Here is a 16,573-nt window from a genome sequence, read left to right as displayed (position 1 = left end):
TTTTTCTTTAAAAAAAAGATGTTTTTCATATAGTAAATAAAAAAAATACTTTTATATTGTTATACCCAAACATAATTAATAAATAAAAAGATCTTTTTGCATGAAATACCCAAATATAAAATTACTTTCACTTTTTCATAAAATTTTTTAAAAAAAGATAACTCGTCTAAACAAGTCCAATACTATACATTCAAATCTTTCTATGAATCAAGTCTTAATTATAACTGATTTTGTTATGATAAACTAATTTAATTAAACTTAGTTAAAAAAAAAGATTTAGATGTGTAATATTATTCTATAATAATGATCGAATAATTTTAAAATTTCGAACAAGATGAATCAATGACGAAATTTATGTCGAGGCCTAAATTGCTAGTGGGAATCATGAGTGGCACTTTACTAGGGAATGGAGTGGTTTTTTGGGTAACTAAAATAGGTAATAAGTAGTGGTGCTAAGTTGTTCAAGTTGGATTTTAACAAGGCTTACACCATCTTCGGCCGAAACTTATTCCAGTTATTATTTATGATTCATCTGTCACAAAAAGTAACTTAATATCAACTTTTGCGTCATAAACAGTAAATAAGAATTCAAAGCATATCTCTTTTTTCTATTAGGAGAAACTAACTTTAGTCTTCGTTGTAGTTCCACTTAATTATTAATTAATTAAAATACTTAAAATTAATGTAATCAAATTTTTCAATAATATTTTATATTTATAAATTTAAAAATAATTTACTATTAAAATATATTAATATTAAATAAATTCATACATAACAATAATACATAATATATATAATTCGGGATTACACTAATTTGTAAAATTACTTAATACAAAGAAAAATATAATTAAGCTCTATAGTTGACAATAAGCATTGTGAAATTGTCATATATGTTCAATCAAGTCCTCTTTCAATTGTCTATACTACTGCCTATTTCGAAGTTGGGCATTTCTTTGGAGAAATTGATGGTATGGTGTAAAATCTTCCTCTCCCAGCTGAGCTTGTGATAAGCCATTTTCAATATCATCATACTCTAAGCCTTGAGCAAAATTTCCTGCAAAAGTGTCTCTTTCATCTTCAACAATCATATTATGCAATATAATACAAACTCTTATTATGTTGGCAAGCTTCTTCTTTTCCTAAAAGCGAGCTGGACCACTATAATTGCAAAGCATGCTTGCAACACTTCGAATGTTCGCTCCACATCTTTTCTTTGCCCTTCTTGGTATTGTGCAAATAATTTGCGTTTCTTTCCTTGTGACTTTGAGATTGATTCGACAAATGTGGCCCATTTAGGATAAATAACATCTGCTAAATAGTATTTCATAATATAATTATTACCATTAATAGTATAATTTACCTCCGGAGTACAGTCATTTAGAATATCATCGAACACTGGAAAACGATCTAACACGTTGATATCGTTATTTGAACCAGAAACTCCAAAGAACGCATACCATATCCAAAGGTCTAAAGATGCTACAACCTCAAGTACTATGGTTAATTGCAATCCCACAATAACCACTCATGTATATACCTTTCTACGCCTTTGGACAATTTTTCCATTGCCAATGCATGCAGTCAATGCTACCCAACATGCCAGGAAAGCCACGACCCTCCGCCATTTGTAGCAGGCATCATACATCATTTGGATTTGGTTTTCGCAAATATTCATCCTCGAACACCGAAATGACACCTTCAACAAATTTTTTCAAGCATTCAATTGTAATGCTCTCACCTATGCGCACATAATTATCAACAGTATCAGCTGTTATGCCATATGCTAACATCCGTATCGCAGCGGTACATTTTTGGAGTGGTGACAAGCCTCTTCTTCCAGTTGCATCAACCCTCTGCTGGAAATACGGATAGACATTTGAAAGAGCGTCTACTATCCGAAGGAACACATGTCTTTTCATTCGAAATCTCCGTAAAAAAAATGTCAACATTATACACCAGTTCATCTGCAAAGTAATCTTGGATAAAGGCGATCATGTCCTGCTTCTCGATCTCTGTTGATCCATCTACGAGGAGTTGGGATAGAGCTTCTATCGATATCTTCTTCTGAATCTTTGAATAAACACTCATCGATTCAATTATCTATGAGTGTGTTATCTTGCCGTCTTCTTTTGCCATACAAAGCTTCATTAAAGATATCATCAAAATTTCTAGCCATATCTTGAAATGTAATTTTTAGTACTCTTTCGAAATGAGAAACAAGAGTTGAAATGGAGTTGCAGAGTCATTGATAGTTGATATTTATAAGTGTGTCTGCAACAAGTACCTACTTCTCAATGGCTAGTTTTACAACGGCTACTTAACGGATAGTTTTGCAACGGCTACTTAACGGCTAGTTTTTCAACGGCTACTTAACGGTTACTTTCATGAACAATAACGGCACAATAATATTGACTAATTTAAAAAGTTACATCAGAAATGAATAAAATAGACTACATCACATACTAGTAATACGCAATAAAAATAAGAACAAACTACGTAACTCTACGAATACAAGGAACTATTAAGTAAACCACTTCGCGATTATTTTCTCATATGCAATCTCATAAAGAGCTCGTCGTTTTTCACTCATTGTAGACGCGTCAGCATTAAGTATTTGCATATCCATTTTCCTTTCCTTTTCCTTAGCCATCCTTTTTATTTCCCTTTCTTTTGCATTTATCTCTATTTCTTTAATATACCTCTGAGTTTGTAATTCTTGTTATTTTATTGCCGTTTGAATTTGTAACTCATTCTCCTTCATTGCCATTACTTTTGCTCTATGTGCCCTATCATTTTCTCTTTCTTTTTCCCTATGCATTAGTTCCTTTATTCTAACATTTTTAATATCTTTCATGAGAGATAATTTTTTAACAACCGATGATTTTTTTTCGCTAAGATCTTCAGATATTTGTGCTTTTCTCTTATCTTTTCGCTTGCTCTTCTTTGATCCTTGTGGATGAACGGGAGAGTCCACATTGGGTTCGTCTGCCAACGGTGTATCTGGGTTTGATGAGGATGAATATGCTCTAGTTGTACTAACTTTGGTTCTCTTTGAGCCTCTACTCTGTGTAGGTAGTTGGCTTCTCCATTTTTGCTCTAAACGAAGCATGTTCCAATGCCTCTCAAAAGTAAATTTTTTACCATAGTTTGTGGAGTAAAATTTATAGGCCAACTCCTTTATGTCTTCAGCATTCGAACCACTCCTTATGTTTCGACTAGCTTGATCGTAACAACTAGCAAATTGTGTAACAGCCTTGTTGATCTTCTACAATCGTATCTTACATGCAACTACCTCCCTTGTCATGTCGGAGCAAAATTCTACACAGTAGCTGTGAAGTCGACTCCAAAATATTTTCCCCTTTTGATCGGTACCAACTATAGGGTCAGTTGAAATATTTAACCGTGTACTGATCAGCATCTCATCTTCTTTCTAATTCCATTGTTGAATACTATCTTGCCTCCAATCTTCAATATCATCATCATTGAGGTCGATAGCATCTAATCCACGAGGGATTGCAAATTTTGAATATTGCAAATTTGAAATAGATTGTATCAGAGTCTGAGAGTATGGGTTAGAAGAGCCACTAACACCAGATGAGTTATGTCTTGATGTACTGAATTGAGTTGGAAACGGCAGAGATGTTGGAGTAACATTTTTGACAGAGGAATTAAATATGGATGTAAATAGAAAATGTGGTGTTTGTGAATTTTGATTTTGTGGTTGGAATATAGGAAATTGATTATTGTAAGGAGCTTGAAAATTGAAATTAGGAAGATTTTGTGGATTTGGATTTTGAAACATCTTTGGTACTGTAAAGTTTTGATTTGGAACTTGAGAGTTTGAGGTTTGAGATTGTTGGGTATTTGGAGTTTGAGAAAAGTTTTGTAAATAATTGAAAAAATAGTTGAGTTGGTTTGGATCCATTTTTTCGAACAAAAAATAATATCAGCAGAACTTTGATTTCGTAACTTAGAAGAAGATGAAGAAGAGTAGAAGAAAGTATGAGAATAGTAGTGTATGTAAGTGGTATATATAGAGTAATAAGATATTAATTTATTAATAATAACAAGGTAACATAGTAACGGCTAGTTTCCAACAGCTAATTTTGCAATGGCTAGTTTTGTAACCGCTAATTTTAATAATGTGGTTAGCATTTTAAATTTTAAAAATAAAAATTATTTAATAAACTAATTATGATTTAATTATTTAATTATGTGAGTGTTAGCATTTTAATTATTTAATCTACTAATTATTATAATTATTAACAAATTAATTATAATTTAATTATTTAATTAATTATTATTTAAATAATTAATTAATATAAATTATTAATTAAATAGAGATATAATTATTTAATATAATTATTTATTATAATTATTACTAATTTAATTATTATTTAATTATTTTAAATTTTTATATAATTATTTATTTTTAATAATAACTTGCCAAATGGTAAGTTATTATTGGTTACAATGAGTCCCTCTGAATAAAGATTCTCTCTTCTTGAATAATGTGCTGAGACTCAATAATGATATGCTCCAACGGTAGGTTCCCTAAAATGCATGTCAGAAAAAGTTGAATGGAACCAGCTATTGGATGTGCTCTTACGGCACAATAAGATGGAATTTTCTCCATCAGATTCTAGCAGCTATTTCGGTTTGCAATTAAATAACAATTTAATTAAGTATCCTTTAAAAGTTATATAATATTCAGCTTTTTATTATAATAATTAAAAAAAGTAAAACAAACACATCTAAAAATTATAAATAGATTTAGTGTCTTTTTAAAATTAAATATACATTTAAAATACAAACTAAATAAAACTAAAATTTAAAATTTTAATTTTATTTTTAAATTTCTATTTCAGATTTAATATATTTAATTATTAATATATTACAATTTAAATACCTATAAAAAATCAAATTAGTTAAAAGTTCAAAATTTCGATTTTAAAATTCTAAAATAAATCTTAAACCATTTAATTATTAACTAATACTATACAAAATCCTGAAGGAAGCAGAGCAGCCACATTCACCGCACATCATAAACCCAGAGGCACACGCCATCCGTAGTTCGTTAACCTCCGCCACCGTCCACGCCACCCTCTTTCTCATCTTCAACGCTGCCTTCCTCCTCCTCAGTGCTAATCCATAACACCGGCTTTCTCTTCCTCGGCGCTCATCATCGTTGCCGCCTTCCTCCTCCTCGTTGCCGTTCGTCCGCGCCGAAAATGTACCTAAGGTTTGGATGAGTCTTTGTTTATAGAATTTTTCTTTGCGAATTCTCTGACACCATTGTTTTTCTTATTATTCTGTATATATAAAAGTTTTTTTACATTAGTTTTGGATGTGTTGATAAAATATTTAGAGTGCATTCTTATAATTTTATATGTGTTTATTTACATATATATAAGATTTTTTACATGAATTTTAGATGTGTTGATAAAATATTTAGAGTGTATTCTTATCATTTTGGATGTGTATTTGAGTTTAATTTTTTCTGTGTTCAATATGTAATTTAGAACTGCAATGATAATAATTTAGATGTGTTAATACATAATTTTAAATGTGTTTATATTGTTTATTTAATTTTACATGTATTTTTGTCATAAATTTTGAATATTTTGAATAAAAAAATAATTGAAGTGAGTTTAATTGATTTTAAAAACTTCACTGATTTTTTAAAAATTAGTACACAAAAAGTTGTTACAAGTTTTATGGTTTGGTTTGCAAAAAATCAATGTATTACAAGTAATTACAAATTTTATAGTGATAAGTATTAAAAATAAAAATAGTTCTTTAAAAATAGAAAATATGATTAATTAAAAAATTAAAATAATAAAATATTAAATTTAAAGAATGAATAAAGATTGAATTTTGTTGTATAAATAGTATTTTCTATTAAATAAATAGGTAAGTTAGATTATGTGGTGTGTCACTACAATTAAGTCGACTACTTCTTTAATCTTTATTCGTATCATCAATGGTTCTTCGAACAAAGAGCTCCAACAAAGTGATCCCTAGTTTCCTTTTTCATTTGTAGAGGTAATTATTAATTTAATATTTCAAATATTTATACGTTAAAAAAAATTTTAAAAGATGTAATCGACAAAAAAAATTTAAATTTTTTTTATAAATATTGACATAACAGTTAATAATTATTATAATTACAAAAGTAATCTATAATTCAAACTTTTGTAATTTTAAAAATATCTAAATTTTAATTTTTTTTAAACTTTAATTCTTTTTTAAAGTTGTATTTTTTTTCATTATCCATCAATCTCTTTTTTTTTCTCTAATCTCCTTACACCCTTAGCTTTTTGAATATGTCTCTTCCTCCTCTTTCACTTACAACCTTCAAATCAAATATATCCATCCTCCTCATTCATCTATGGCGCTGCTGCCTTGACTTTTGATCTACTATTCCTCCTCCTCCTCTTCTGACCAACTTCTATCTCCGCCTCGCTTCAACGGCATCGGCGTTGTCGTCTTCATTGTGTGCGTGGCGCCACAATGACTCAGCCCAACTTCTTAATTGTTGTCTTTCTATAAACTCTGAGTAATTAATGAATAATTAGCTAATAAATAAATTATTATTCAAAAAAAAATTAAAAAACTAAATTTTATAGTTTAGAAAGGTAAAAATAATTAAAATACGAATTTTAACACTAATTTAAAAATTTTGACCCGAAAATGGACTAACAGGCCAAACCGGTTGTACCGGGTCCATATTGAGCCCAAAGCCCAACATATATAAGCATGTAACTAGCCGGCCACATGTTCGTCTCAAAATTCTCTACAAAATTCACTAAAAAATATGGTAAGGAGGTTGCATTTTTACTCCCAATCTTCTCCTCTTCAGTTTCAAATATGTTAGGTTTTGAGAATTTAGGAATTGAATGATTTTGATGGTTTACGTGAACTTTAGCAGCGAGTAATCACTGAATTTTGCCTGTTTGACTCATGGGTAAGGTAAGAACCTTCAAACTCTTGTGCCCTATTTGAATTAGTGAGCCCTATGTTGATTATTGTGATAATATGTGGTATTAGATTGAATTTTGTGATGATTGGAGTCATATTAATGAATTAGAACAAAATTGTGGCGAATTGAAGCTTGTTGAGTTGGTTCAGAGACCTCAAGGCTTGTGGAGAAGAGAATTTGTGGCATTTGTGGCTTAGGAAGAAATTGGCCAAGGTATGATTTTGGTTTCTCGTAGATAATATATAATGTAATGTGAAAACGTAGGCTAGATGACCGTAGGATAGGTTGAACTATGTGAACTTGTTGAGGTTTAGTAATTTGGTGAAAATGTTGTGTTGAATATGTGAATGTGTTGTTGAATTATTGATTAATGATGAGGATTGAGTTTGATTGTGAATGATGATAATGATATATTAATGATTTATGAGTAATGTTGTTTGGATTATGATTGTGTGGGTTGGAATTGATGAAATTGGACGTTGGTGTTTGTGGAACAGATGGAAGGGATATGAGTGTGGTTTGAACATATTTAGTGTTGTTTTGAGGTGTAGTATAATGGCTTTTGAAATGGAAGTTTGGTAAAAATAGAGGTTTGGCATTTCTTTGTAAAATCTTGATTTTTGACCAAACTTCAGCGAACCATAACTCGGCTTTCGGACTCTCAAATCTTGTTAAACTTGTTTCAAACAAAAATTGGGTCCGTAAAGTTTATATCATTCAAAGAACGGCTGAAAATAATTTTTAACGGAAACGTTATACGCATCAAAAGTGTGGTGTGCAAAAGTGAATTCTTCAAAACTTAACAACTTTTTGCAACTCTGGTTTGGCGTGCATATGCGAATGCACACGCGACGCGGACCCTGGGCTCTGCCCAAACGTCCCGCGTACACGGGTGTATGCATGCATAAGTGAAACCCCTGTTTTTGGAAAAAGTTGTATTCTTGTGATTTAAACCCATTTTTCAAACTTCCAAACCTCTATAATTGTAACACCCCAATTACCCTAAGCCTTACCTCATGTCGTAAAGCAAATGATAATTAAAGGTCACGACAATTCTAAGGTTTATACGGTAATATATATGTATATGTAGAAAAAGATAGTAGTTCTAGAAGTCCGATAAAAAAATAAGCTCAAAAACAGAGTTACAAAAGCGCAACCATTCACACGAAGCTACACGCATAAAAGCTCAAGATATAGATACAAGACAACAAGGCATATGTAGATATATGAGTATAATAGTCATAAAATACTAGCCTCAGCCCGCGAAATTTAGGCCGACTAGCTATATACAGACATACAGAGTTCTGAAAGTTAAAATAACATATAAAATATCTCTCTCAAAGATAGCCTCTAAGGCAAATAAAGATACAAAAGTGAGAGTACTAAAACAAAATATTCAAAAAAAATCCAAAAGATGATAAGGCCCTCCGCTCTGTCACCATCACACAACTCACTGAGATAGGTTACGACCTGCATCTGAAAAACAACAACGAAATATGGTATGAGAATCGGAGGTTCTCAACATGGTAACAATGCCAAGTAATGTAAGATATAAGATTCTGGGATGCCAGAGGTAATCTTAGAACTTCACATCAAGCATATGATTCAACTTATAAAGCAATTAAATAAATCCCTAAACAGGTCCTCTAACTTAGGGGATTTCTAGTCTAACATTTACACTGCTATCCCACAGCCTTCGCCAGCCCAACCGCCATGCGATCCATCACCACCGCCTTCCGAACCTCCTCAATCATAGTAAAAACCACAAGTAATAGCAATGCAAGTAAAACACAAGTATAATCATGTATATCAAGTAATTCAAGAAGCAACTAAGCATGTTATACAATTAGGCAAACAATGCAAGTCGGCAAAGCAAGCAAACATATAGAATATGCACATGATGAATGCCTGCCCTATTAGTCTGTGATATCACATTGTCAGTTCAACCGCCATCCCAACACATTTCCATGAGAATGTCACCTTTCAGTCATGAATATAAGTTGGATCCCCCCACGGATATAGTGCCGGACACACTCTTGGGATCCGAAAGGATGCGAACGGGATAGTTAGCCACGGACCTCACATCTCAACGTAAGCAAGATTAACCAACCATTCTTACGCCGACGCTGCGACCTCGTCAAATGGGATTAACCAACCGTCCTTGCCAGGAGCATAGCAACTTAACAGAATTCAGTACATAAAAGTATTCACCCAAAATTCTCAGTATTCAATAAATTCTCATATAACTCCGAGTTTTTCAAACTCGCCTTAACCATCAATAGTTCTCAAGTTTTATAGATTCATCATCAATATGGCACTTTGTCATAATACACCGCTAATCCATCCTCAAAACTTCAGAAAACTAAGGCTTTGTCTTCTAATCTCATAATAGAAAAGCTCATTCTAAGTTACCTAATTCATTCCCATCATTCTCAAAGTCTAATTGCTAGTTATAAGTCTTAAACAGTGATTAAAAAATTTAGAAAGCTAGAGAACCAATTAAAATTGAAAGAAAACTAAGTTTTCAGCAAAACAGGGCATCCGCGTACGCATGCTTGGTGCCGCGTACGTGCGGTTTTTAAAATTTCACATGTCACGTATGCACGCATGTGCTTCGTACTCGAGTAGGCAAGTTAGAAACGATCGCCCGTGTATCATGTCATGGGGCAGTGTACGCTTCCTTGACTTTTTGGCCCATTCCGCGTATGCATGCATGTGCCGCGTACGCAAGAAGGCTTGGCAGAGATGCACGTCCACGTACGAAGGTGTCTGCGTACGCATGCACTCCCAAACTTATAAAATTTTGTAAAGTTGCAGAAATTAGATTTTTATACCGAACTTCCGACGTTCATAACTTCCTCTACAAAATTTCATTTTTCTCAAACTTTAGATCGTTTTAAAGCTCTTTGAATCATATTTAGTTTGAAGTAATTTCCAACCAATTTCAAAAATAGAGGCTCAAGTTATGATCTACCAAAATTGATCAAATACAGATTTTACCAAAAGTTAACTAGGTTCTCAAACTTCCAAAATTCACAATCAAAACCAATTATCATACAACCAAAATAGTTTCAATGTATCTAATTTATATTCATATATCAACCAATTCATTCCACAACCTATAAATACACATTTTCATCATTTTCATCCAAAAATTCCTACCTACTCATCTCCACTTCTTAATAATTAACAACTCAACATTAATATACCATCCCCAATAATCATCAACATCAACAAGCATCATAATTCATAATCACTCCTCAAAATTATCATTATTCACTTCAATCTCAATAATCAACAACAACATGAAAAATTTAACCTCATAATTTATCATAATCATCAATGCCATCATACATTATCAGTTAAACAATTTTCAACAATCAATTCAATCCTATCCTAAAGTCCACTATCCTAAGTGTCCAGAAATATTACATATTACATAGAGAAAATTAAAACTATACCTTGCTCAATTTCAAATATGCACCACACATGAAATTTGAGTCAAAAACAAGCCTCCAAGCATCAACCAATCCACCAATCAACTCCAACAAGCATCAACAATCAAAATTTTCAAGCTATACACATTAATTTACCACAAATCAATACGTAGGGTTCCAAAATACACAATTTCACAAGGATAAAGAGTTTTCTTATCTTTTCCGATGGTGTTTGGAAAATAAACCACCAATAGCCCAACCTTAGATACTACCTAATCAATTGAAAATACAAAATCTACTCAAAACCAAAACCTTAATTTTTGAATTTCTTAGGACTGTAAAATGGAGAGAAAATTTCTAAAACTTACCAATAAAAGTTAGATGAAACTAACGGGCTCGTTGAGAGCTTTGCGTAGCCACAAACGGCATGTGAATCGGAGCACCATAACTCTAGTTATGGTAATTGGAAGTTGATTGTGAATAGTAACTTTCCCCTTTTCCTCTCTCAACTCATGCAGGTGTGATTTGAGTGTGTAAGTGATAAATGAGACTGAATGAGCTTCATTTTAGGGGATTTGTGTGTTGGTCTTGGACCCAATTTAGGTCGGGTTCAACTCATTAGCGTTTTTGTCCCATTTGCCCTAATTTCGGACCAAACCTTTAAAATTAGCACCCGATTTTTACCTTTAATTATTTTTCCAATTTTTTTTAGTGTTTTTACTGCTCTCACACAGTACTGGACAGAGTTAAGCCAGTACTACCAGCTAATTTATTGATACGCGTTTTTATGCAATTTTTCGCAGAAAATTACATTTTCCAACTCAGGAAAATCTATTGAGTCCAAAAATCATATTTAAATTTTTTAATTAACATTCTAAATTTTTGGATCCTATTTTGGGCAATTAAATTAATTAATTAAGTAGTTAATTAATTGCGGTTCTTACAATAATTGCCTTCTAAGGTTTGATAGCTAGGTTTCAGGCTATGGAATAAGGATAAAGATGTTGATGGAGCTAGTTTTGATATCAAAGAAGACTTGAGAAGTGAATGAGTGAGTCAATGAGATGTTGAAAGTGATGAAATGGGACATGATGAGAAGGATTATGATAATATGAGATGATGATAAATGAGTTGAATGAGATATGATTGAGATGATGATGACTGATTATGATTGAGATATATGTGACCGAGTAAGAGGCAGTGGAGTTGTCCACCTGCTCCGGGTAAGAGCTGAGACACTAGGTAAGATACAGTGGCGTCGTCCACTTGCTCCGGGTAAGAGGGGAGGAAGAAGAAAGATTGAAAGTGATTATGAAGATGATAATTATGAATGTGAAGTGTGAATATATAATCCGTTCCATTATGTTGCATCATTTTTTCTCTCTATTATAAAGTGTGTCAGGCACTATATCCCATGAGTGTGTCGGACACTATATCCTAAGAGCGTTGCAGGCGCTATATCTCAAGAGTGTGGGAGCACTTTACCCTGGAAAGTGCGTCAGGCACTATATCCCATGAGTGTGACAGGCACTATATCCTAAGAGTGTGACAGGCTATTGTTGACGGATTGAGACAACAAGCTAGAAACGGTGATAGAGACGATAATGGACTTAGTAGTGGAGACTACCAAGGAATTAGAACTCATGCAGCTGAACAAATGGTCGATGACATTTAGTTAGAAAAGTACAGAGATTCAAGGAGGTTATGGTGGAAGCAAGTGAAGGATTAAGTCTTTAGTGGTTTATAGTCAGAGTGACGTTGCGGAAGCGTGGTAATTTTAATAGCTCTGGACTTGTAGTGACGTGAGAAAGGAGTCCTGGGATATGAGGTTATTTTGAAGAACTCGACGTAGGATCGAGGAATAGAATGTGTGAATGCGTGGTTAAGGTTAAGGTGATAATGGATTGATTTAAGCTAAGAAATTGAGTAATTGCTTAGTGCTTGAGATAGTCAAGAAGGATTTGAGATTTAATTTGATTTAGATGGCGCCCATAAAGGATAAGAAAATTTATAGTCAGTGAGAAAGAGTTAGACGAAGTCAAGAATGAAACAAACGGGTATAGTTTAGGCTTCAATTTGGTTATTATGATCATGTACATGAGAATGAATAATGTGAATTGGTGTTTGAATTAATATTGAAGAATAGTAGAATGAATTATATGAGGTCTGTTGAATTTGATGGAGTGTATATGAAGATTGAGAGCAAATTTTGAGGGCAAAATTTTTAATTAGGTGGGTAGGATGTAAACCCTGAGTAATTAATAAATAATTAGCTAATAAATAAATTATTATTCAAAAAAATTAGGAAACTAAATTTTATAGTTTAGGGGTGTAAAAATAATTAAAAGAAGTGAAATTAACTATTCACTTCGATTTTAAATCGCTCGTAACTTTTGATCTGGAGCTCCGATTGAACCTTCTTTCAATCGCCTGCAACTATACACATCATAATAGCGCAAAAAACACCTAAGAAATGTATTGTAAGGGAAAAAAATAACGTCGTTTGGGTCTTTGGGCCATTTAAATGTTTATCTATTCTAAGTAGAATAAAAGACCATTTGTACACATAAAAGATACATATGCTAACAAATGTACCCATTTAAGAATAAAATGACAATTATAACCACAGAAGATGGCTTCCGTGTGCCAATAGTACCCGGATGTTGGTTACACAATTGGTCCGTTAGGGTATTCTTAGCACACGGAAGCTATCTTTCATGGGTACAATTGTCGTTTTATTCTTATATAGATACATTTGTCAGCGTTTGTATTTTTCATGGATACAAATAGTAATTTATTCTTCTAAGTATCCACCTTGTATGTCCTTAACTATGCTTTGGGATTATTATGTACTGCTAAATTCAAAAAATATTTCCACAATACTTATTCTTTTTTTTTTGTTTACCCAAACGGTATCCCCCAACCCGACAGGTTAAGGACTAATCCGTCGCGAATCTGAGCTCCATTTAAAGGTCTGCACAAGGCAGGGTTCGAACTCCCGACACTTGCTTAAGCGAACGAGTGAGCTGACCATTCGACCAACCCAAGTTGGTTACAATACTTAATTCTTAAAATAGGGAAATATTGTTCCTAGATGAATATTGTCAAAATTAATTTTGGTTATAAATTTTTTGTTACAGGTCATATATGAGAATTCCTTTTTTTTGTTTAATAAGACCTTGGTACAATGAATCTAACCCATAAAATTTTAAAGGTGTCAAAAAATAAAAGTTGTGATAAAGAACAAGATCTGAGTCCAAATAATATTGTCCAAACCAATTAATAAACTCATTGACAGAAAAAGACCAACTAACGAATCATGTGGACAAAAAGAGAAAAAAAAAGTCCAATTTATTTACTTCAAAATAATTATTAATAGTTAAAAAAAATTCTTATTAACAATTTTAATCATCTGACATAACACACTTTGTTTTGCAAAAAGTTTCTAGTAATTTTTGCTGCATGTCAGCAGCCAATTGTCTCCTGCCAAGGACTTGTGTCATTTGCAAATTTCTAGGTGTGTAAATATTTTGCCTACTTCTACACCATAACAACAAACATTCTCTGCTCCGAAGGAGGCGTTGGATTAGTACTTATTAGTTTCCAGTTTTCACATCTTCTCGAGTGGCAGGGCATCATTTCAATTGTGGTATTTGCAGTGCTCGGTGAAGCATTTGAAAACTGTAATATCATTACAATTACATGCCACCACTAAAAATGCAAAGCCAAGGGTTCCCTCTATGAATACCACACCAACAAAGAAAAACATAGCAGAGTAAAACAGCAATGCAGAATTATAGAATTTGTCAATGCAATCAATAAATTAGACTTAAAATTGTTACAATAATTAAAACTATAAAAGCACAAGAGGACTAATCCTAAAAATTCATAACCAACACTATCTAATCTTCTCTTGTAATTTCCTTGTCCTCTCTCTGTAAAGCTCAACCCAAAGATTCCAAATCCACAAGATGCTAACAGCTATTGCCATCAAAACAACCGCCACCCAAGAAACCCAAATCCACCTCGGAACCAAACCATCGCCATGCTCGCCCGCATAGAACACAACCATCTCATAAACAAAGTAAGGTCCGGCGAATCCCCTCACCACCGAATACAGAGCATAAAACGGCGGCGAAAGCGCCTCGTACACCTTCGCCGCAAACGGATCCTCCTTCCGACGCGCACCGGCCAGCGTCCAGGCGTTCTGACACGCGCTGGTGACCTCGGCGAGGAGAAGCAAGAAAAGCACAGCGAAGGCGCCGTGGGAAACCACATGGCGACACGTGGCAACGACAAATAGAGTGGCGAGGTGGTGCGCGATGAAGAGAACGTCGCTTGGGAAGAACACGAGGTAGTGGAGGAGATCCATGAGGAAGTAGGCGATGCTGTAGTCTAGAACTAGCTTCTGGAAGGCGGTGTTTGCGGCGGCGAAGCCACGGTTGGGGTCCGAGAGGATGGCGGCGGAGGCGAGAAGTACGGCGGGAGTGCCGTGGAAGAAGGATATGAGGCAGCTGGATGCTTCGGGTCGGACCTTAGGGCTCCAGTTGCGGAAAATTAGGAAGTAGCCAATGAGATAGATAGCGAGGAACATTGTAAAGAATGGAAGCACCGCATAGGATTCAAACCCTAGGGTTGCCATTGTTCTTCCAAGTGTCTGATTGTAACAACAAACTAAGAGTAACACTGAACCTTTTTTTTTATTAATTGGAATATTCCGAGGTTCTTATTGTGTGGGAGAGTGTGGTGCGTGTAAGATATTTTTTCGTTGCTTAAATAACGACGGTGGAGTGAAGTGGTGAGCGTTGGTTTGGGGAAGAGGGGAAAAATAATTGCAAATTGCTGTGGTTTGAGATTGAGTGTGGACAAGAACAATGTGTTTCTGTAAAAGAGTGGGAAGAAAAGTTGGAATAATCGAGAATCGATGTATCCAGAGCTAATAAGATCAAAGGAAGATGAGTAGAGATGACTGATGATTGTGGCACTGGGTTTCGGTTTCTTCTTGGGCTCTGGAAACCTATATTTAAGCCCCTGCTTATATACTGTTAAGACTGTTCTATCTTTTCTAGTGATTTTATTCAATTTTTATTTCACAAAAATTGAAAGGGAAATTATCTTTCATCATATTCTTTTATGATAAATTTAAGTATTATTTATCGGTGAGTTTTATGGTGCCTTTATTATGATGTCTAAATTGCTTAACTTTTCTTTTAAAATAAAAAATAAATGTTTAAAATAAAAAACAAATCATGTAAAATTTATTAAATATAATTTATTTACTTCTTTTAGTAACTTAGGTACAAAGTGTTAGGCACCATAACATTTACTTTATTTATTTATATATTAATTTTGATGTATTGTTAATATAAAATAATTTTATATGTGTATCTAATTAAATAAGACTATTTCAATAAAGTAACTACTATTTATATTAGTTGTGTGAATGAGGAAATAGATCCTTTTCATTTTTTTTAATATTTGAGAGAATAAAGTGTAATTTGACTAATTTCTCACCTTTAATTCTATAAGTGGGACTAAACATAAATAAGAGAGAGAGCAATTAAGGGTGAAATTAAATATTAGATACCATCTAATTTTTTTTCTACGTTTTATACAAATAGTACATTAAAATTAATTTTTTTATATATTTTTATGAATGTGAAAGATTATGTTTGAATTGATTTCTAACAGATTAAATCATGGTATCATTTATACTCTTACAAAAATATAGAATTTGCTAAATACTTGAATAATTTTAGAAAAAATTTAATGTATTTTTTAAAATTTATTTTTGTCCAAATTTTAATTATAAATTAAATTGATTAGAGATGTGATGATTTTATTATGTGTTAAAAGTATATATAATAAATTTAGAATTTAATTTTGATTCACTGATCGTTTAAAACGTTTTACACAGTTCCTTAATCACATTTGTTCGTTTTGAATAATCATTTATGCAGTTAATACAAGAGATAATTATTTTTACTTATGTGACATTAATTAAATGTATGTATGTAAAAAATAATTATCCTCTATTTTTTTGAAGATACTTAAATAATTGCCTTGAATTTATTGCATAATTTAATAGGTCAATGATTATTCTTAGCAACTTATTAACTTAATTGTCACTATAAGAGACTGAAACAATTGTTAA

At 32.8% G+C, this 16,573-nt stretch overlaps 1 protein-coding gene across 1 annotated transcript; it reads right to left on the bottom strand.

Moving 5' to 3' along the window:
• Positions 1 to 13,912: 13,912 nt before the first annotated feature.
• On the bottom strand, positions 13,913 to 15,420 carry LOC107494864 (TLC domain-containing protein At5g14285). The gene has a single exon (XM_016115904.3). The coding sequence runs from the start codon at positions 15,059 to 15,061 to the stop codon at positions 14,318 to 14,320; it is 744 nt and encodes a 247-aa protein (XP_015971390.1). The 5' UTR covers positions 15,062 to 15,420; the 3' UTR covers positions 13,913 to 14,317.
• Positions 15,421 to 16,573: the final 1,153 nt, after the last annotated feature.

Source organism: Arachis duranensis, chromosome 6 (assembly GCF_000817695.3).
Source record: "Arachis duranensis cultivar V14167 chromosome 6, aradu.V14167.gnm2.J7QH, whole genome shotgun sequence".
Taxonomy (NCBI): Eukaryota; Viridiplantae; Streptophyta; class Magnoliopsida; order Fabales; family Fabaceae; genus Arachis; species Arachis duranensis.
Note: the sequence above shows the minus strand (reverse complement) of the source record. Positions and strands in the feature narration are given on the sequence as shown.